Source organism: Panulirus ornatus, chromosome 12, assembly GCF_036320965.1.
Source record: "Panulirus ornatus isolate Po-2019 chromosome 12, ASM3632096v1, whole genome shotgun sequence".
Classification (NCBI taxonomy): Eukaryota; Metazoa; Arthropoda; class Malacostraca; order Decapoda; family Palinuridae; genus Panulirus; species Panulirus ornatus.
Window position 1 is genome coordinate 17987979 of NC_092235.1, and position 21988 is coordinate 18009966.

The window sequence follows — 21988 nt, forward strand, 5'->3', positions numbered from 1 at the left end:
AGGCAAGTTGTTAGAAGCAGTGAAAAGTTTTTATCGAGGATGTAAGGCATGTGTACGTGTAGGAAGAGAGGAAAGTGATTGGTTCTCAGTGAATGTAGGTTTGCGGCAGGGGTGTGTGATGTCTCCATGGTTGTTTAAGTTGATTATGGATGGGGTTGTAAGGGAAGTGAATGCAAGAGTTTTGGAAAGAGGGGCAAGTATGAAGTCTGTTGGGGATGAGAGAGCTTGGGAAGTGAGTCAGTTGTTGTTCGCTGATGATACAGCGCTGGTGGCTGATTCATGTGAGAAACTGCAGAAGCTGGTGACTGAGTTTGGTGAAGTGTGTGAAAGAAGAAAGTTAAGAGTAAATGTGAATAAGAGCAAGGTAATTAGGTACAGTAGGGTTGAGGGTCAAGTCAATTGGGAGGTGAGTTTGAATGGAGAAAAACTGGAGGAAGTAAAGTATTTTAGATATGTGGGAGTGGATCTGGCAGCGGATGGAACCATGGAAGCGGAAGTGGATCATAGGGTGGGGGAGGGGGCGAAAATCCTGGGAGCCTTGAAGAATGTTTGGAAGTCGAGAACATTATCTCGGAAAGCAAAAATGGGTATGTTTGAAGGAATGGTGGTTCCAACAATGTTGTATGGTTGCGAGGCATGGGCTATGGATAGAGGTGTGCGCAGGAGGATGGATGTGCTGGAAATGAGATGTTTGAGAACAATGTGTGGTGTGAGGTGGTTTGATCAAGTAAGTAACGTAAGGGTAAGAGAAATGTGTGGAAATAAAAAGAGCGTGGCTGAGAGAGCAGAAGAGGGTGTTTTGAAATGGTTTGGGCACATGGAGAGAATGAGTGAGGAAAGATTGACCAAGAGGATATATGTGTCGGAGGTGGAGGGAACGAGGAGAAGTGGGAGACCAAATTGGAGGTGGAAAGATGGAGTGAAAAAGATTTTGTGTGATCGGGGCCTGAACATGCAGGAGGGTGAAAGGAGGGCAAGGAATAGAGTGAATTGGATCGATGTGGTATACTGGGGTTGATGTGCTGTCAGTGGATTGAATCAGGGGATGTGAAGCGTCTGGGGTAAACCATGGAAAGCTGTGTAGGTATGTATATTTGCGTGTGTGGACGTATGTATATACATGTGTATGGGGGTGGGTTGGGCCATTTCTTTCGTCTGTTTCCTTGCGCTACCTCGCAAACACGGGAGACAGCGACAAAGCAAAAAGAAAAAGAAAAAAATTAATTGATAGGCATGAAGAAGAGATACTTTTGGATGCAAATGTGCTGAAAGGGGCAGCTGAATCGGGAGAAGGCATATGATAGGGTTAGAAAAACAGATGGATTTGTATGTGGCATTTATGGATCTGGAGAAGGCATATGATGGGGTTGATAGAGATGCTAGAAGCAGTGAGTGTTTATCAAGGGTGTAAGGCATATATACAAGTTGGAAGAGGAGAGTGATTGGTTCCCAGTGAAGGTTGGTGTGCGGCACAGGCGTTTGATGTCACCATGGTTGTTTTATTTGTTCATAGATGGAGTGGTTAGGGAGATAAATGCAAGAGTTTTGGAGGGAGGGGCAAGTATGAAGTCTGTTGGGGATGATAAGGCCTGGGAAGTGAGTCAGTTGTTTGCTGATGATACAGCATTGATGGCTGATTCGACTGAGAAACTGCAGAAGAATTGGGAAAACTGTGGGAAAGAAATTTGAGAGTAAATGTGAATAAGAGCAAAGTTATTAAGTTCAGCAGTGTTGAAGGACAAGATAGTTGGGATGTAAGTTTGAATGGAGAAAAATTGGAGGAAGTAAAGTGTTTTCGATATCTGGGAGTGAACTTGGCAGTGAATGGAACCATGGAAGCAGAAGTGAATTATAGGGTTGGGGAGGGGGCAAAGGTCCTGGGAGAGATGAAGAATATGTGGAAAGAGAGAATGTTATCTCAAAGAGCAAAAAAATGGGTATGTTTAAAGGAATAGTAGTTCCAATAATATTGTTTAGTTGTGAGGCATGGGCTATAGACAGGGTTGTACAGAGAAGGGCGGATGTGTTAGAAATGAAAAGTTTGAGGACAGCATGTTGTATGAGGTGGTTTGATCGAGTATGTAATGAATGGGTAAGAGAGATGTGGGGAAATGTGTGTGCTTGAGAGAGCAGAAGAGGCTGTGCTGAAATGGTTTGGACTTGTGGAAAGAATGAGTGAGGAAAGATTGACATAGAGAATGTATGTGTCAGAGGTAGAGGGAACAAGGAGAAGTGGGAGACAAAATTGGAGGTGTAGGATGGAGTGGAAATTATTTTGAACAATCGAGGTCTGAACATACAGGAAGATGAGAGGTGTGCAAGGATTAGAGTGAATTGGAATGATGTGGTACACTGGGGCCATGTGGTGTCAGTGGACTGAACCAAGGCATGTGAAACTTCTGTGGTAAACCACTGAAAGGTGTGTGGGGCCTGGATATGGATAGGGAGCTGTATTTTTGGTGCATTACACATGACAGCTAGAGAATGAATGTGAACAAATGTTGCCTTTTTTTTGTCTGTTTTCCTGGTGCTACTTCGGCGAAGCAGGGGGTAGCAATCCTGTTTCCTGTGGGGTGGGATAGTGCCAGGAATGGATGAAGGCAAGTAAGTATGAATATGTACATGTGTATATATGTATATGTCTGTGTATGTATATGTGTATAAGTTGATATGCATATGTATGTCTACGTGCAAGTATGGGCATTTATGTATTTATATATGTATGTGAGTGGATGGTCCAATCTTTGTCTATTTTCTGGCGCTTCCTCACTGGTGTGGGAAACGGCGATCAAGTATGATAAACGAATAAAATGTATGTATTTATTATACTTAATTTCTATCTCCCGCATCAGTGAGTCAGCGCAAGGAAATGGACAAGGAATTGCCCAACCCACCCACATACACATTTATGCTGCTTTCATCCATTCCCGTCACCACCTCACCACACATGAAATAGCATTCCCCCCCTTCCAGTGAGACAGCATCAGGGAAAGACAAAATGAGACCACATTCGTTCACACTCAGTCTCTAGCTGTCATGTGTAATGCACCAAAATCACAGCTCCCTTTCCACATCCAGGCCCCACAGACCTTTCCATGGTTTAACCCAGACGCTTCACATGCCCTGGATCAATCCAGTGACAACACGTCGACCCCAGTACACCACATCATTCCAAATCACTCTATTCCTTACACACCTTACACCCTCCTGTATGTTCAGGCCCCAATCGCTTAAAAGTTTTTGCACTCCATTCTTCCACCTCCAGTTTGGTCACTCACTTCTCCTTCTTCCCTCCACCTCTAACACATATACCCTCTTTGTCAATCTTTCCTCACTCATTCTCTCCATGTGTCCAAACCATCTCAACACTCCCTTCTCTGCTCTCTCAACCACACTCTTTTTATTACCACACATCTCTCTTAACCTTTCATTACTTACTCGATCAGACCACCTCACACCACATATTGTCCTCAGATATTTCATCTTCAACACATCCACCCTCCTCCGCACAACCATATCTATAGCCCATGCCTCGCAACCATATAATATTGTCGGAACCATCTTTCCTTCAAACATACTCATTTTTGCTCTCCAAGATAATGTTCTTGCCTTCCACACATTCTTCAATGCTCTCAGAACCTTCACCCCATCCCCCACTCTGTGACTCACTTCTGCTTCCATGGTTTCATTCGCTGCTATGTCCACTCCCAGATATCTAAAACACTTCACTACCAGTTTTTTCTCCATTCAAACTTACCTCCCAATTAACTTGTCCATCATCCTTACTGAACCTAATAACCTTGCTCTTATTCACATGTACTCTCAACTTTCTCCTTTCACACACTTTACCAAACTCAGTCTACAACTTATGTGGTTTCTCACCCGAATCAGTCACCAGTGTTGTATCATCAGCGAACAACAACTGACCAACCTCCCAAGCCCTCTCATCCACAACAGACTGCATACTTGCCCCTCTCTCCAAAAGTCTTGCATTCACCTCCCTAACCACCCCATCCATTAACAAATTAAACAACCATGGGGACATCACACACCCCTGATGCAAACTGATATTCGGTGGGAACCACTCACTTTTCTCTCTTCCTACTCATACCCAAGCCTTACATCCGTAGTAAAAAACTTTTCACTGCTTCTAGCAACTTACCTCCAACACCAAATGCTCTTAACACCTTCCACAGAGCATTTCTATCAACCATATCATATGCCTTTTCCAGATCCATAAATGCTACACACAAATCCATTTGCTTTTCTAAGTATTCCTCACATACATTCTTCAAAGCAAACACCTGATCCACACATCCTCTGCCACTTCTGCAACCACACTGCTCTTCCCCAATCTGATGCTCTGTACATGCCTTTACCCTCTTAATCAATGTCCCTTATAATTTCCCCGGAATACTTAACAAATTTATGCCTCTGTAATTTGAAGACTCACCTTAATCCTCTTTGCCTTTGTTCAGTGGCACTATGTATGCATTCTGCCAATCCTCAGGCACTTCACCATGATCCATATATACATGAAATATCCTTACCAACCCATCAACAACACAATCACCTTCTTTTTTGATAAATTCTACTGTATTGCCATCCAGACCCGCTGCCTTGCCAGCTTTCATCTTTTGCAAAGCTTTCACTACCTCTTCTCTGTTTACCAAACCATTCTCCTTGACCCCTCTCACTTCGCACACCATGCTGACCCAAACACCCTATATCTGCCCTCTATCGTCAAATACATTTAACAAACCTTCAAAATACTCACTCCTTCTCCTTACTTCATCACTACTTGTTATTACCTCCCCATTTGCCCCTTCACCGATTGCACTACTCCATGATGATAGTTATGAAGGTGAAATCATTCTTTAGTAGGAGTTCATATGATTTTATTTAACATGTAATTTTTGTATACATGTGGCACATGTTCCATGGAGACACTCCATCTCATCAGGTGCCAATTATTGATAAATTTATTTTAACTCAGCATGACAATAGAGGTACCATCTTGCACCTACCATCAGAGACAAAACACTGGCCTGACTGAGAGTGACCATTAAAGGGAGAGTGGGGATGTCTTGTGGTTCAGGGGTGTTGTGTGTTGGGGAATGACCTGGTTAGCTGGATGTGCCTTGGACCATTTTTTTATGATTTTGCTTCTTGTTAATTCTTTCATAATGACTTAGTTGAGTATAGGACATGCTTTAAAGTTGCCAGGGGACAAATTAAAGTTCTTAGTATTAGCAGTTAAGACAGATTCAATGATGTTACGGGTAGCATAATCAAAAGAAGGGTATGAAATAACTGGATTTTTAAGGTCTGCAGGGTGATCATTTTCATAAGTGTTTAGTGATTGCATTTTTGTGGTCATCCCAGCATACTGAGTGATGGTGCTACTAACATCTCCCAGGTACTGTTTTTCCGGTCTGGCCAACATATACACCTTTACATGCCTTACATATAATGGAGTAAAGACTCCAAATGTGATGATATATTTTTTATTTTGCTTTGTCACTGTCTCCTGCGTTAGCGAGGTAGCGCAAGGAAACAGACGAAAGAATGGCCCAACCCACCCACATACACATGTATATACATACACGTCCACACACGCAAATATACATACCTATACATCTCAACGTATGCATATATATACACACACAGACATATACATATATACACATGTACACAATTCATACCGTCTGCCTTTATTCATTCCCATCGCCACCTCGCCACACATGAAATAACAACCCCCTCCCCCCAAATGTGTGTGAGGTAGCGCTAGAAAAGACAACAGAGGCCCCATTCGTTCACACTCAGTCTCTAGTTGTCATGTAATAATGCACGAAACCACAGTTCCCTTTCCACATCCAGGCCCCACAGAACTATCCATGGTTTACCCCAGACGCTTCACATGCCCTGGTTCAATCCATTGACAGCACGTCGACCCCGGTATGCCACATCGATCCAATTCACTCTATTCCTTGTACGCCTTTCTCCCTCCTGCATGTTCAGGCCCCAATCACTCAAAATCCTTTTCACTTCATCTTTCCACCTCCAATTTGGTCTTCCACTTCTCCTCGTTCCCTCCACCTCTGACACATATATCCTCTTGGTCAATCTTTCCATACTCATTCTCTCCATGTGACCAAACCATTTTAAAACACCCTCTCCTGCTCTCTCAACCACACTCTTTTTATTACCACACATCTCTCTTACTTACTCGATCAAACCACCTCACACCACATATTGTCCTCAAACATCTCATTTCCAGCACATCCACTCTCCGCACAGCTCCATCCATAGCCCACGCCTCGCAACCATACAGCATTGTTGGAACCACAATTCCTTCAAATATACCCATTTTTGCTTTCCTAGATAATGTTCTCGACTTCCACACATTCTTCAAGGCCCCCAGAATTTTTGCCCCCTCCCTCACCCTATGATTCACTTCCGCTTCCATGGTTCCATCCGCTGCCAAATCCACTCCCAGATATCTAAAACACTTCACTTCCTCCAGTTTTTCTCCATTAAAACTCAACTCCCAATTTACTTGACCCTCAACCCTACTGTGCCTAATAACCTAGCTCTTATTCACATTTACTCTCATCTTTCTTCTTTCACACACTTTACCAAACTCAGTCACCAGCTTCTGCAGTTTCTCACATGAATCAGCCACCAGTGCTGTATCATCAGCGAACAACAACTGACTCACTTCCCAAGGTCTCTCATCCACAACAGGCTACATACTAGCCCCTCTTTCCGAAACTCTTGCATTTACTGCATACTAGCCCCTCTTTCCGAAACTCTTGCATTTACCTCCCTAACAACCCCATCCATAAACAAATTAAACAACCATGGAGACATCACACACTCCTGCCGCAGACCTACATTCACTGAGAACCAATCACTTTCCTCTCTTCCTACACGTACACATGCCTTACATCCTCGATAGAAACTTTTCACTGCTTCTAACAGCTTGCCTCCCACACCATATATTCTTAATACCTTCCACACAGCATTTCTATCAACTCTATCATATGCGTTCTCCAGATCCATAAATGCTACAAACAAATCCATTTGTTTTTCTAAGTATTTCTCACATACATTTTTCAAAGCAAACACCTGATCCACACATCCTCTACCACTTCTGAAACCACACTGCTCCTCCCCAATCTGATGCTCTGTACATGCCTTCACCCTCTCAGTCAATACCCTCCCATATAATTTACCAGGAATACTCAACAAACTTATACCTCTGTAATTTGAGCACTCACTCTTATCCCCTTTGCCTTTGTACAATGGCACTATGCAAGCATTCCGCCAATCCTCAGGCACCTCACCATGAATCATACATGCATTAAATAACCTTACCAACCAGTCAACAATACAGTCACCCCCTTTTTTGATAAATTCCACTGCAATACCATCCAAACCTGCTGCCTTGCCGGCTTTCATCTTCCGCAAAGCTTTTACTACCTCTTCTCTGTTTACCAAATCATTTTCCCTAACCCTCTCACTTTGCACACCACCTCGACCAAAACACCCTATATCTGCCACTCTTATCATCACACACATTCAACAAACCTTCAAAATACTCACTCCATCTCCTCACATCACCACTACTTGTTATCACCTCCCCATTAGCCCCCTTCACTGAAGTTCCCATTTGTTCCCTTGTCTTTTGCACTTTATTTACCTCCTTCCAAAACATCTTTTTATTCTCCCTAAAATTTGATGATACTCTCTCACCCCAACTCTCATTTGCCCTCTTTTTCAACTCTTGCACCTTTCTCTTGGCCTCCTGCCTTTTCTTTTATACATCTCCCACTCATTTGCATTATTTCCCTGCAGAACCGTGCAAATGCCCCTCTCTTCTCTCTCACTAATAATCTTACTTCTTCATCCCACCACTCACTACCCTTTCTAATCTGCCCACCTCCCATGCTTCTCATGCCACAAGCATCTTTTGTGCAAGCCATCACTGCTACCCTAAATACATCCCATTCTAACCCCCGCTCGCCTTACCTCCTCTTTTCTCACTTTTTTCCATTCTGTACTCAGTCTCTCCTGGTACTTCCTCACACAAGTCTCCTTCCCAAGCTCACTTACTCTCACCACTCCTTTCACCCCAACATTCTCTCTTCTTTTCTGAAAACCTCTATAAATCTTCACCTTCACCTTCACAAGATAATGATCAGACATCCCTCCAGTTGCACCTCTCAGCACATTAACATCCAAAAGTCTCTCTCGTGCACCTATCAATTAACACATAATCCAATAATGCTCTCTGGCCATCTCTCCTACTTACATATGTATACTTATGTATATCTCTCTTTTTAAACCAGGTATTCCCAATCACCAGTCCTTTTTCAGCACATAAATCTACAAGCTCTTCACCATTTCCATTTACAACACTGAACTCCCCATTTATACCAATTATTCCCTCAACTGCCTTATTACTCACCTTTGCATTCAAATCACCTATCACTATAACCCGGTCTCATGCATCACAACCGCTAACACACTCACTCAGCTGCTCCCAAAACACTTGCCTCTCATGATCTTTCTTCTCATGCCCAGGTGCATATGCACCAATAATCACCCATCTCTCTCCATCGACTTTCAGTTTTACCCATATCAATTTAGAGTTTATTTTCCTACACTCTATCACATACTCCCACCACTCCTGTTTCAGGAGTAGTGCTACTCCTTCCCTTGCTCTTGTCCTCTCACTAACCCCTGATTTTACTCCCAGGACATTCCCAAACCACTCTTCCCTTGAGCTTCGTTTCACTCAGAGCCAAAACATCCAGGTTCCTTTCCTCAAACATACTATCTATCTCTCCTTTTTTCTCATCTTGGTTACATCCACACACATTTAGACACCCCAATCTGATCCTTTGAGGAGGATGAGCACTCCCTGCGTGACTCCTTTTTCTGTTTCCCCTTTTAGTAAGTTAAAATACAAGGAGGGGAGGGTTTCTATCCCCCCGACCCTGTCCCCTTTAGTTGCCTTCTACGACACGTGAGGAATGTGTGGGAAGTATTCTTTTTCCCCTATCCCCAAGGATAATTGATGATATATTCACATGTATATATTCATACTTGCTTGCCCTCAATCCATTCCTGGCACCATCCTGCACCATAGGAAACAGCATTGCTATGCCCTGCTTCAGTGAGGTAGTGTCAGGAAAACAAACAGACAAAGGCCACATTCGTTCACACTCAGTCTCTAGCTATCATGTGTAATGCACCAAAACCAATCCTGTATCGTCTGTGAACAACAACTGACTCACTTCCCAGGCCCTCTCATCTCCAACAGAGTGCATACTCACCCCGTTCTCGAAAACTCCTGCATTTATCTCCCTAACCACCCAATCCATTAACTGAATAACATGAATACATCTCGCACCCCTGCCGCAGACCGACCTTCACTGGGAACATTCACTCTCCTCTCTTCCTACTCATACACATGCCTTACATCCATGATAGAAAGTTGTCACTGCTTCTAGCAGTTTACCTCCTACACCATACACTATTAAGACCTTCCACAGAGCATCTATATCAACCCTTTCATATGCCTCTCCAGATCCATAAATGCTACATACAAATCCATCAGTTTTTCTAAATATTTCTCACACATTCTTCAAAGCAAATACCTGACCCACACATCCTCTACCACTTGTGAAATCACACCGCTTCTCCCAAATCTGATGCTTTGCACATGCTTTCACCCTCTCACTCAATACCCTCCCATACAATTTTCCAGGAATACTCAACAAACTTATGCCTCCGTAGTTTGAAGACTCGCCTTCATCCCCTTTGCCTTTGTACAATGGCACTATACATGCATTCCACCAATCCTCATGCACTTCACAAAGATCCATACATACATTGAATATCCTTACCAATCAGTCAACAACACAGTCACTCCCTTTCTTCATAAATTCAACTGCAATACCATAACTACATACACACACAAAGAAACCTCTGCCTCACGCTTCAGTATCCTCTAATCATTGATCCCATCTCCAACAGCATATATAACAGTAATAGAAAGCATACCCATTAAAATAACCTGACATGCAGTATAACAGCTAACCTTTCAACTTATTCTTAAACTCCAAACCACCAGACTAACACCCATAAGAATCCTGACTTGCCAGACAAACAAGAGTCACTCTCCTTCTTAAGCTCTGAACCTTACCCATCACTGCAACACTGTAAATGCTGTTTCAGCACATCTCAACACCTCTCCTTCCTATGATGCAGCCTTCTTTAAAGAAGACAGCAGCTCAATATTCCTGCACTCTTTGCACAAAGACTTGCACATAACACAGCACCTTATGACCTGTGGTCACGACTAGTGGATGTGGCTAGCTTTGTAAGTACTGCAAGAACTTCCTAATAATAAAAGGGACCATTGGGACAGGAAGTTGAATTGTAAATTTATAGTCATGTTTTTCTTTTTCAATGTTGGAGGCTCCAGTTATTGACAGAAGTCCACATTAAGGCCAGGCCTTAATTGAAATATAAAGAGGCTAACAAAAGGGAAAAAGAAGAGACAAGGGAAAGTATCTATGAATTTTGGAGGGAGTGAAAAATCAGTCTTTTTAGACATGTCAGGTCATAGTTATTGGGAGAGACATGAGAGGGAAGAGATTTCAAGATTCAAGTTGCAGGGAAAGAAACATTTATCAAAACTACCCACCTTTTAATTGCCAGTGGCCACACAGTAATTGTGTGACACAATAGCTTGCTGAGTAATGTATGGTCTTGCTAGTATTGGGAGCACACAAGCAGCCAGGTCTCGAGAGCAAAAACCAAAGTAACACCTACTGAAGAGGGAAATGAACCAACTTTGTGTCATTGGGTTGCAGGATCAAGTTTTGAAGTTAGCTTGGGTGAGTAGATAAGTTGGACTGTTTTTGACCCAAGTCAAGTTAGGATACATAGTTAGAAACACCCCAGATGTGAGAGCAGTACTTCATACGAGGATGGATCAATCCTTTATATAAGTATGAAATTACATTATTAGATATAGAAATACACCTTTTGAAAATGAAAACATCGCCAAGTGAAATTTGTGCCTGATGCCCTCTTAAATCCTTAAAGACTTTTCGTTTTTTATAGAGACTATGAGGTGAATATTATTTATGCTCCCTGAAACCTTGAAACCCCTTTGGCAGTGAATGTGTTTACATGGATTATGAAACGTTTTATTGGCTAAACCTGGACTTTACAAGAGAATGCATGATGTGAGGAAGTTGGCTGCTATCTTAACATTTCTTTGGAGAAAATGAGAAAATCAGGGTCTTTGAAACTCATTTGCCATTTGCCACCTACCTGAGACATCACCTTAGCTTAGATGTTGTGGTTCTGGGGATTCCTCTTTTAGGAGAGTGAGATTTAAGTATGCCCCGATTCATCATGGATGATGTTCTTTTCCAGCTTTGAGTTTACTTGTAGTATTCTTAACTAACAGCTTTTATAAACCATCATCCTTCACATGGGTATACTCTCTTGCTCAACATTTCCATACCATTTGGTATTTATTTCTTCTCTTTGTGTTCCTGGACTGCCTGCTTTGGTTTTCTTTTCCATTTAAACCACCAAGTTAAAGAAAATTGTATAAGAAAATTATTGAAGTAAAATTCAAAGCTTACTTAGGTTGTAGGAAAATATTAAAACTGAAGTTCTTTTTATCTGAATTTTTTTGATTCCAAAAGAGTTCTTACTTTGCTATTAATAGAAAGGATTTGATGGTGTGATTTCAGTCTGTTTTTGACCGAGCAATGAAACGTGGACTTCACTTAGTATCATCACTTTGGGTTGAAGCTTGCCGGGAGAAACGTCAACGTATATCAGAAGTCCTTTTCCCTAGTTCCTCAATAGAGTCTTACATGAAACCTCTTCATGTTACTAGACTTAGGGTGAGTTATTTAAATGTTTTTTTTTTCAGAATTTTCATAAAACTCAAGGTTTGCATATACACTGAGATATGTGGGGCTCCTAGGGACTGATGAATGGATTTTTAGGTGTGTGGGGCAGTGGCTGTGTAATTGTGTTCATAAACAGGTGGTTATCTTGTTGTAAGATGTGTGAGAGTATGCTTGTGAGTGGTGAAATATGACAATTTGTTTTGGAAGTTTTAGTTAGAATTGAGGTATTGCATTAACAGATCATCTAATCAACTATACATAGCAACTGAACCTGGTCTATAATTAGAAGATTCAACTAAAGCTGTAAGGGTCAGTTCAAATGCACCAAACTGTATACTTTATATGGTTGTTTCCAAAGTATCTAAAAAGAACTTTATGGTATAAAATCTCTCACTTTTGTTTGGCTCTTACATGACTTACTCCCCTAATAGAAATATGTAACCTTTGGCAGTGGACCTTGATGCAGGTGATTTTGATGTTTTATTGTATTCCTGATAACTGTGTTGGAGTGCAGGTGACAAAAGTGTCCCATGGAATACCCATTTAGTTGGCTTATTCTGTTCTTCCTTTTCTCAACAAATAGTTTTATGGTAACCTGTTAATTTTGTAGTGTTACCATGCCTAATACTCATATATCCCATTGAATAACTGACTGATTTGGAAGGAGGTAAATGGATTCAGAAGAGAATTTTAGGTTAGGTGTGAGTGTATTAAGCATGTCTAGGAAACTACATATGACAAAAGACTGAAATATGGAAAAGATGAAAACAACATTGTAAAGGACTGATTGAAAATAATGGTAAAAGATAAGGGGCGTTTGGAGCAGTGGTATTAGTGGTTACAAAAAAATTTAGTTTTAGGACAGCGCTTGTAGATAAAGAAAAAAATGGTGTTAGGACAGTGCTTGTAACACTGTGGAACATGAGTAAGATGGTTGTTGAATGTTAAGCAGAAATAATTATTTAATATATTTTGTAACAGAAAATGAGGTCCATGCAACCAAGAGAGTTTTCAGAAGAAGAGAAGTTAGCAGCTGCTCGTGTACAACGTCGAATGAAGACCTTGAAATCCCAATCATCCCCATCTCCTGCGCCAGCTGATTTGCAGTCGCTTTCTCCACAACATAATTCTCTCATGAAAGAGGTGTGTTGATGTATTAGATATTTGTATCGAGGAAAAGGTTTGGTCAAGTGATTTAGATTCAAACATGTAATAGTCTGATTATCTGTGATCATGTGACTTTAAGGAATGACAGTGAAAGAGAGAGGTATGATGGTAAGCAAAGTAAAATTGAGAAGGCTGAAGATGATATGCTGAAATGGTTTGTATGTATGGAGAGGATAAGGGAAGACAAACTGACTAGAGGATATATGTCTCAGAAGTGGAGGGAGCAAGGAGGAGGAAGAGGCTAAGAGGGAGATGTAAGGATGAAGTAAAAGAGGCTTTATTGGAGCCTAAACATGTGGAGGGGTGAGAGGAATGCAGTAGATGCAGTGAATCTGGACAGTTTGGTACACAAGGCATATGAAGTGGTCAGGAAACCACAGAAAGGCCATTTCCTGCATCATTGAGGTAGCACTAGGACCAGATGTAGAAAGGCTACATCCACTCACAACCATTCTCTAGCTTATTTATATAATGCTCTGAGACCACAACTACCCATGCACAACCAGGCTCATAGACCTTTCCATGGTTTACCCCAGATGCTTTGCATGCCCTGGTTCATTCCATTCACAGCACGTTGAACCCAATGTAACACATCGTTCCAGTTCACTCTATCCTCTACGTGCCTTTCACCCTCCAGCATGTTTAGGCCCCAGTCGCTCAAAATCTTTTCACTCCATCCTTCCATCTCCAATTTGGTCTTACTGGTCTCCTTTTTCTTTTCACTTGTGACACATATATCCTCTTTGTCAACCGTTCCTCAATCATTGTTTCCATGTGTCCAAACTATTTCAACGCACTTCTGTTCTCTCACCCACACTCTGTTACCACAAATCTGTCTTACTCTTTCATTACTTACTCGATTAAACCACCTCACACCACATATTTTCTTTATACATTTAGTATCCAACACATCCACCCTCCTCCTCACTGCCTTATCAATAACTCATGCCTTGCATCCATATCATAATTTTGGGACTACTATATACCTTCAGACTTACCTATTTTGTCCTCCCAGATAGCACTATTTCTTTCCACACATTCTTCAGTGCCCCCAGAACCTTTGCTCCTTAACCATCCTTTTAACTCACTTGTTTTTCCATATATTTTATATTTTATTATACTTAGTTGCTGTCTCCCGTGTTAAGGTAGTGCAAGGAAACAGACGAAAGAATGGCCCAACCCACCCACATGCACATGTATGTACGTAACTGCCCATACACACACATATACATACCTATACATTTCAATGCATACATATATACATATACATACACAGACATATACATGTATACACATGTACATATTCATACTTGCTGCCTTCATCCATTCCTGTCGCCACTCCACCACACATGAAATGGCACCTCCATCCCCTACGCTTGAGGTAGTGCTCGGAAAAGACAACAAAGGCTACATTTTTTCACACCCAGTCTCTAGATGTCATGTGTAATGCACCGAAACCACAGCTCCCTTTCCACATCCAGGCCCCACATAACTTTCAATGGTTTACCCCAGATGCTTCACATGCCCTGGTTCAATCCATTGACAACACATCGACCCCGGTATACCAGATAGTTCCAATCCATTCTATTCCTTGCATGCTTTTCACGCTCCTGTATGTTCAGGCCCCAATTGCTCAAAATCTCTCACTCCATCCTCCCACCTCCAATTTGGTCTCTCACTTCTTGTTTCCTCCACCTCTGACACATATATCCTCTTTGTCAATCTTTCCTCACTCATTCTCTCCATGTGACCATATCATTTCAATACACCCTCTTCTGCTCTCTAAACCACACTCTTTTTATTACCACACATCTCTCTTACCCTTTCATTACCTACTCGATCAAACCACCTCACACCACATATTGTCCTCGAACATCTAATTTCCAACACTTCCACTTTTTAATGATAAAAAAATATATTTATTTATTTATTTATTATACTTTGTCGCTGTCTCCCACGTTAGCAAGGTAGCGCAAGGAAACAGATGAAAGAATGGCCCAACACACCCATATGCACATGTATATGCATACACATACACACACGCACATATACATACCTATACATCTCAATGTATACATATATATACACACACAGACATATACATATATACACATGTACACAATAAAGGCCACATTCGTTCACACTCATTCTCTAACTGTCATGTATAATGCACTGAAACCACAGCTCCCTTTCCACATCCAGGCCCCACAGAACTTTCCATGGTTTACCCCAGATGCTTCACATGCCCTGGTTCAATCCATTGACAGCACGTCGACCCCGGTATACCACATCATTCCAATTCACTGTATTCCTTGCACACCTTTCACCCTCCTGCATGTTCAGGCCCCGAAACACTCAAGATCTTTTTCACTCCATCTTTCCACCTCCATTTTGGTCTCCCACTTCTTATTCCCTCCACCTCTGACACATATATCCTCTTTGTCAATCTTTCCTCACTCATTCTCTCCATGTGACCAAACCATTTCAAAACACCCTCTTCTGCTCTCTCAACCACACATCTCTCTTACCCTTTCATTACTTATTTGATCAAACCACCTCACACCACTTATTGTCCTCAAACATCTCATTTCCAGCACATCCACCCTCCTCCGCAACCATATATCATTGTTGGAACCACTATTCCTTCAAACATACCCATTTTTGCTTTCCAAGATAACGTTCTCGACTTCCACACATTCTTCAACGCGCCCAGAATTTTCGCCTCCTCCTCCACCCTATGATTCACTTCCACTTCCATGGTTCCATCCGCTGCCAAATCCACTCCCTGATATCTAAAACACTTCACTTCCTCCAGTTTTTCTCCATTCAAACTTACCTCCCAGTTGACTTGTCCCTCAACCCAACTGTACCTAATAACCTTGCTCTTATTCACATTTACTCTTGGCTTTCTTCTTTCACACACTTTACCAAACTCAGTCACCAGCTTCTGCAGTTTCTCACCCGAATCAGCCACCAGTGCTGTATCATCAGTGAGCAATAACTGACTCACTTCCCAAGTGAGTCAGTTATTGCTGACTCATCCACAACAGACTGCATGCTTGCCCATCTTTCCAAAACTCTTGCATTCACCTCCCTAACAACCCCATCCATAAACAAATTAAACAACCATGGAGACATCACACACCCCTACCGCAAACCAACATTCACTGAGAACCAATTACTTTCCTCTCTTCCTACACGTACACATGCCTTACATCCTCGATAAAAACTTTTCACTGCTTCTAACAACTTACCTCCCACACCCTGTGTTCTTAAAACCTTCCACAGAGCATCTCTATCAACTCTGTCATGTGCCTTCTCCAGATCCATAAATGCTACAAACAAATCCATTTGCTTTTCTAAGTATTTCTCACATACATTCTTTGTCATTTCCTGCATTAGCAAGGTAGTGTTAAGAACAGAAGACTGGATCTTTGAGGGAATATCCTCATCTAGCCCCCTTCTCTGTTCCTTCTTTTTGGAAAAAAATAAAAAAAAGAGGGGAGGATTTCCAGCCCCCCCCCCCCCTTTAGTTGCCTTCTCCGACACGCAGGGAATACAAATCCATTTGCCCTTCTAAGTATTTCTCACATGCATTCTTCAAAGCAAAGCACTGCTCCTCCCCAATCTGATGCTCTGTACATGCCTTCACCCTCTCAATCAATACCCTCCCAAACAATTTCCCAGGAACACTCAACAAACTCAGACCTCTGTAATATGAACACTCACCTTTATCCCCTTTGCCTTTGTACAACGGCACTAAGCAAGCATTCTGCCAGTCCTCAGGCACCTCACCATGAGTCTCACATACACTTAATAACCTTACCAACCAGTCAACAACACAGTCACCCCCCCCCCTTTAACAAATTACACTGCAATACCATTCAAACTCGATGCCTTGCCAGCTTTCATCTTCTGCAAAGCCCTTACTACCTCTTCTCTGCTTACCAAATCATTCTCCCTAACCCTCTCACCCTGCATACCACCTCAACCAAAACACCCTATATCTGCCACTCCATCATCAAACACATTTAACAAACCTTCAAAACACTCACCCCACTCACTCTCCCACCACCACTACATGTTATCACCTCCCCACCTTCCAAAATATCTTCCCATTCTCCCTGAAATTTAGTGATACTCTCTCACCCCAACTCTCATTTGCCCTCTTTTCCACCTCTTGCACCTTTCTTCCAACCTCCTGCCTCTGATTTATACATCTCCCAGTCATTTGCATTATTTCCCTGCAAAAATTGTCCAAATGCCTCTCTCTTCTCTCTCACTTATAATCTTACTTCTTCATCCCACCTCTCACTACCCTTTCTAATTTGCCCACCTCCCACGCTTCTCATGCCACAAGCATCTTTTGCACAAGCCATCACTGCTTTCCTAAATACATCCCATTCCTCCCACGCTCCCCTTATGTCCTTTCTTCTCACCTTCTTCCATTCTATACTCAGTCTCTCCTGGTACTTCCTCACATAAGTCTCCTTCCCAAGCTCTTTAACTCTCACCACTCTCTTCACCCCAACATTCTCTCTTCTTTTCTGAAAACCTCTGCAAATCTTCACCTTCGCCTCCACAAGATAATGATCAGGCATCCCTCCAGTTGCACCTCTCAGCACATTAACATCCAAAAGTCTCTCATTCACATGCTTATCAATTAACACATAATCCAATAACGCTTTCTGGCCATCTCTCCTACTTACTTACGTATACTTTTGTATATCTCTCTTTTTAAATCAGGTATTCCCAATCAAGCACACAATTCTACAAGCTCTTCTTCATTTCCATTTACAACACTGAACACCCCATGTACACCAATTATCCCCTCAACTGCCACATTACTCACCTTTGCATTCAAACAACCCATCACTATAACCCGGTCTCATGCATCAAAACTACTAACACACTTACTCAACTGCTCCCAAAACACTTGCCTCTCATGATCTTTCTTCTCATGCCCAGGTGCATATGCACTAATAATCACCCATCTCTCTCCATCCACTTTCAGTTTTACCCATATCAATTTAGAGTCTACTTTCTTACACTCTATCACATACTCCCACCACTCCTGTTTCAGGAATAGGAGTAGACTCCCACCACTCCTGTTTCAGGAATAGTGCTACTCCTTCCCTTGCTCTTGTCCTCTCACCAACCCCTGACTTTACTCCCAAGACATTCCGACACCACTCTTCCCCTTTACCCTTGATCTTCGTTTCACTCAGAGCCAGAACATCCAGGTTCCTTTCCTCAAACGTGCTACCTGTCTGTCCTTGACTCCTTCTTCTGTTTCCCCTTTTAGAAATGTTATATATATTGTATTTACTTTATGGATGGGGTTGTTAGGGAGGTGAATGCAAGAGTTTTGGAGAGAGGGGTAAGTATGCAGTCTGTTGTAGATGAGAGAACTTGGGAAGTGAGTCACTTGTTGTTCACTGATGATACAATGCTGGTGGCTGATTCGGATGAGAAACTGCAGAAGCTGGAGACTGAGTTTGGTAAAGCGTGTGAAAGAAGAAAGCTGAGAGTAAATGTGAATAAGAGCAAGGTTATTAGGTAGAGTAGGGTTAAGGGACAAGTCATTTGGGAGGTAAGTTTGTATGGAGAAAAAGTGGAGGAAGTGAAGTGTTTTAGATATCTGGGAGTGGATTTGGCAGCGGATGGAACTATGGAAGCTGAAAGGAGTCATAGGGTGGGGGAGGGGGCGAAAGTTCTGGGAGCGTTGAAAAATGTGTGGAAGGCGAGAACATTATCTTGGAAAGCAAAAATGGGTATGTTTGAAGGAATAGTGGTTCCGACAATGATTTTTGGTTGCGAGGCGTGGGCTATATATAGAGTTGTGCGGAGGAGGGTGGATGTGCTGGAAATGAGAAGTTTGAGGACAATATGTGGTGTGAGGTGGTTTGACTGAGTAGGTAATGAAAGGGTAAGAGAGATGTGCGGTAATAAAAAGAGTGTGGTTGAGAGAGCAGAAGAGGGTGTTTTGAAATGGTTTGGTCACATGGAGAGAATGAGTGAGGAAAGATTGACAAAATGGATATATGTGTCAGAGGTGGAGGGAATGAGGAGAAGTGGGGGACCAATTTGGATGTGGAAAGATGGAGTGAAAAAGATTTTGAGTGATTGGGGCCTGAACATGCAGGAGGGTGAAAGGCGTGCAAGGAATAGAGTGAAATGGAACGATGTGGTATACCAGGGTCGACGTGCTGTCAATGGACTGACCTAGGGCATGTGAAGCGTCTGGGGTAAACCATTGAAAGTTTTGTGGGGTGTGGATGTGGAAAGGGAGCTGTGGTTTTGGTGCATTATACATGACAGCTAGAGACTGAGTGTGAACGAAAGTGGCCTTTGTTGTCTTTTCCTAGTGCTACCTCGTGCACATGCAGGGGGAGGGGGTTGTCATTTTATGTGTTGTGGGGTGGCGACGGGAATGAATACGGGCAGAGAGTATGAATTATGTACATGCGTATATATGTATATGTCTGTGTTTGTATATATATGTATACCTTAAGATTTATAGGTATGTATATGTGCGTGTGTGGACGTGTATTTATATACATGTGTATGTGGGTGGGTTGGGCCATTCTTTTGTCTGTTTCCTTGCGCTATCCTCGCTAATGCGGGAGACAGCGACAAAGTATAATAAATAAATATAAATAATTTAATTTATTTATTATACTTTGTCACTGTCTCCCGCGTTAGCGAGGTAGCGCAAGGAAACAGACAAAAGAATGGCCCAACTCTCCCACATACACATGTATATACATACATGTCCACACATGCACATATACACACCAATACACTTCAATGTATACATATATATACATGCACAGACATATACATATATACACATGTACATAATTCATACTTGCTGCCTTTATTCATTCCTGTCGCCACCCCGCCACACATGAAATGACCCCCCCCCCCCCCCCTTCCATATGAACGAGAGGTAGCTCTAGGAAAAGACAACAAAGGCCACATTTGTTCACACTCAGTCTCTAGCTGTCGTATATAATGCATCAAAACCACAGCTCCCTTTCCACATCCAGGCCCCACAAAACTTTCCATGGTTTTCCCTAGACGCATCACATGCCCTGGTTCAATGCATTGACAGCACATTGTCCCCAGTATACCACATCGTTCCAATTCAATCTATTCCTTGCATGCCTTTCACCCTCCTGCATGTTCAGGCCCCAGTCGCTCAAAATCTTTTTCACTCCATCCTTTCACCTCCAATTTGATCTCACACTTCTCGTTCCCTCCACCTCTGACACATATATCCTCTTTGTCAATCTTTCCTCACTTATTCTCTCCATGTGACCAAACCATTTCAATATACCCTCTTCTGCACTCTCAACCATACTCTTTTTACTATCGCACATCTCTCTTACCCTTTCATTACTTACTCGATCAAACCACCCCACACCACATAGTCCTCAAACATCTCATTTCCAACACATCCACCCTCCTCCGCACAACCTATCTATAGCCCTTGCCTCGCAACCATATAACATTGTTGGAACCACTATTCCTTCAAACATACCCATTTTTGCTCTTCTAGATAACATTCTCGCCTTCCACACATTCTTCAACACTCCTAGAACCTTCGCCCCCTCCCCACCCTGTGACTCACTTCTGCTTCCATGGTTCCAGCATTTGCTAAATCCACTCCCAGATATTTAAAACACTTCGCTTCCTTTAGTTTTTCTCCATTCAAACTTACCTCCTAATTAACCTATCCCTCAACCCTCCTGAGCCTTATAACCTTGCTCTTATTCACATTTGCTCTCAGCTTTCTTCTTTCACACACTTTACCAAACTGTCACCAACTTGTGCAGTTTCTCACCTGAATCAGCCACCAGCACTGTATCATCAGCGAACAGCAACTGACTCACTTCCCAAGCTCTCTCATCCACAACAGACTGCATACTTGCCCCTCTCTCCAAAACTCCGGTATTCACCTCCCTAACCACCCCATCCATAAACCAATTAAACAACCATGGAGACATGCCACAAACTGACATTCTCTGCGAACCAATCACTTTCCTCTCTTTCTACTTCTTAATATTGATAAATTATTATTATTATTATTTATTTATTAACTTATATTTATTATACTTAATCGCCGTCTCCCATGTTAGTGAGGTAGCGCAAGGAAACAAGAGGAATCGCCCAACCCACCCACTTACACATGTATATACATAAACTCCCACTGACTCACACATACATTTCAGTGTATACATGCATATACATACACAGACGAAAATAGGGGAGAAAGAATACTTCTCACGTATTCCCTGCATGTGAAAGAAGGCATCTAATAGGGGAGGGAGCGTGGGCTGGAAATACTCCCCTCCCATTTTAATTTTTCCAAAAGAAGGAACAAATAGGGGAGCTAACTGAGGATATTCCCTGTAAGGCTCAGTCCTCTGTTCTTAACACTACCTTGCTAATGCGGGAAATGGTGAATATATATGAAAAAAGATATTATTATTGGTTATTATGTTGGTGTATTTTCAATGATATAAGTTGAATTTTTGTTGTATTGAGTTGGTTTAAGGCATTTGCTTGTTAGACCATGGCCTTGGATCCTTCACCCTGGGGGGGTCCCCTGTCTCTGCACTTACTCTTTGGGATGAAGCCTTAAACAGTCATAGATGTATAGATCAAGGGATAAGTAGATTGTCTGTTTATATCCCACCACATTCATGTGCCCATTTAAAATGGATTAGGGTCCCACAATTCTTAATTCATTTCTTGTACTGTGGCTTTAAATGTTTGAGAATTTTGGTCAGGGAGGTGTGGAAGATGTGCCTCACTACCTACCCTGCCTCCTTTGCCTCTTTTTCCTTTGAAGGTTCTTATAA

General features: G+C 42.1%; 1 protein-coding gene across 6 annotated transcripts in view; it reads left to right on the forward strand.

Annotated features, from left to right (window-relative positions):
• LOC139751815 (microcephalin-like) overlaps nucleotides 1-21988 on the forward strand; it is a 225100-nt gene that overhangs the window by 105037 nt on the left and 98075 nt on the right. For all 6 annotated transcript variants that reach the window (XM_071667407.1, XM_071667406.1, XM_071667409.1 and 3 more), the window contains 2 exons: nucleotides 11787-11942; nucleotides 12933-13094. In XM_071667407.1, the coding sequence (XP_071523508.1) occupies nucleotides 11787-11942; nucleotides 12933-13094 (318 nt within the window). The remainder of the gene's footprint in view (nucleotides 1-11786; nucleotides 11943-12932; nucleotides 13095-21988) is intronic.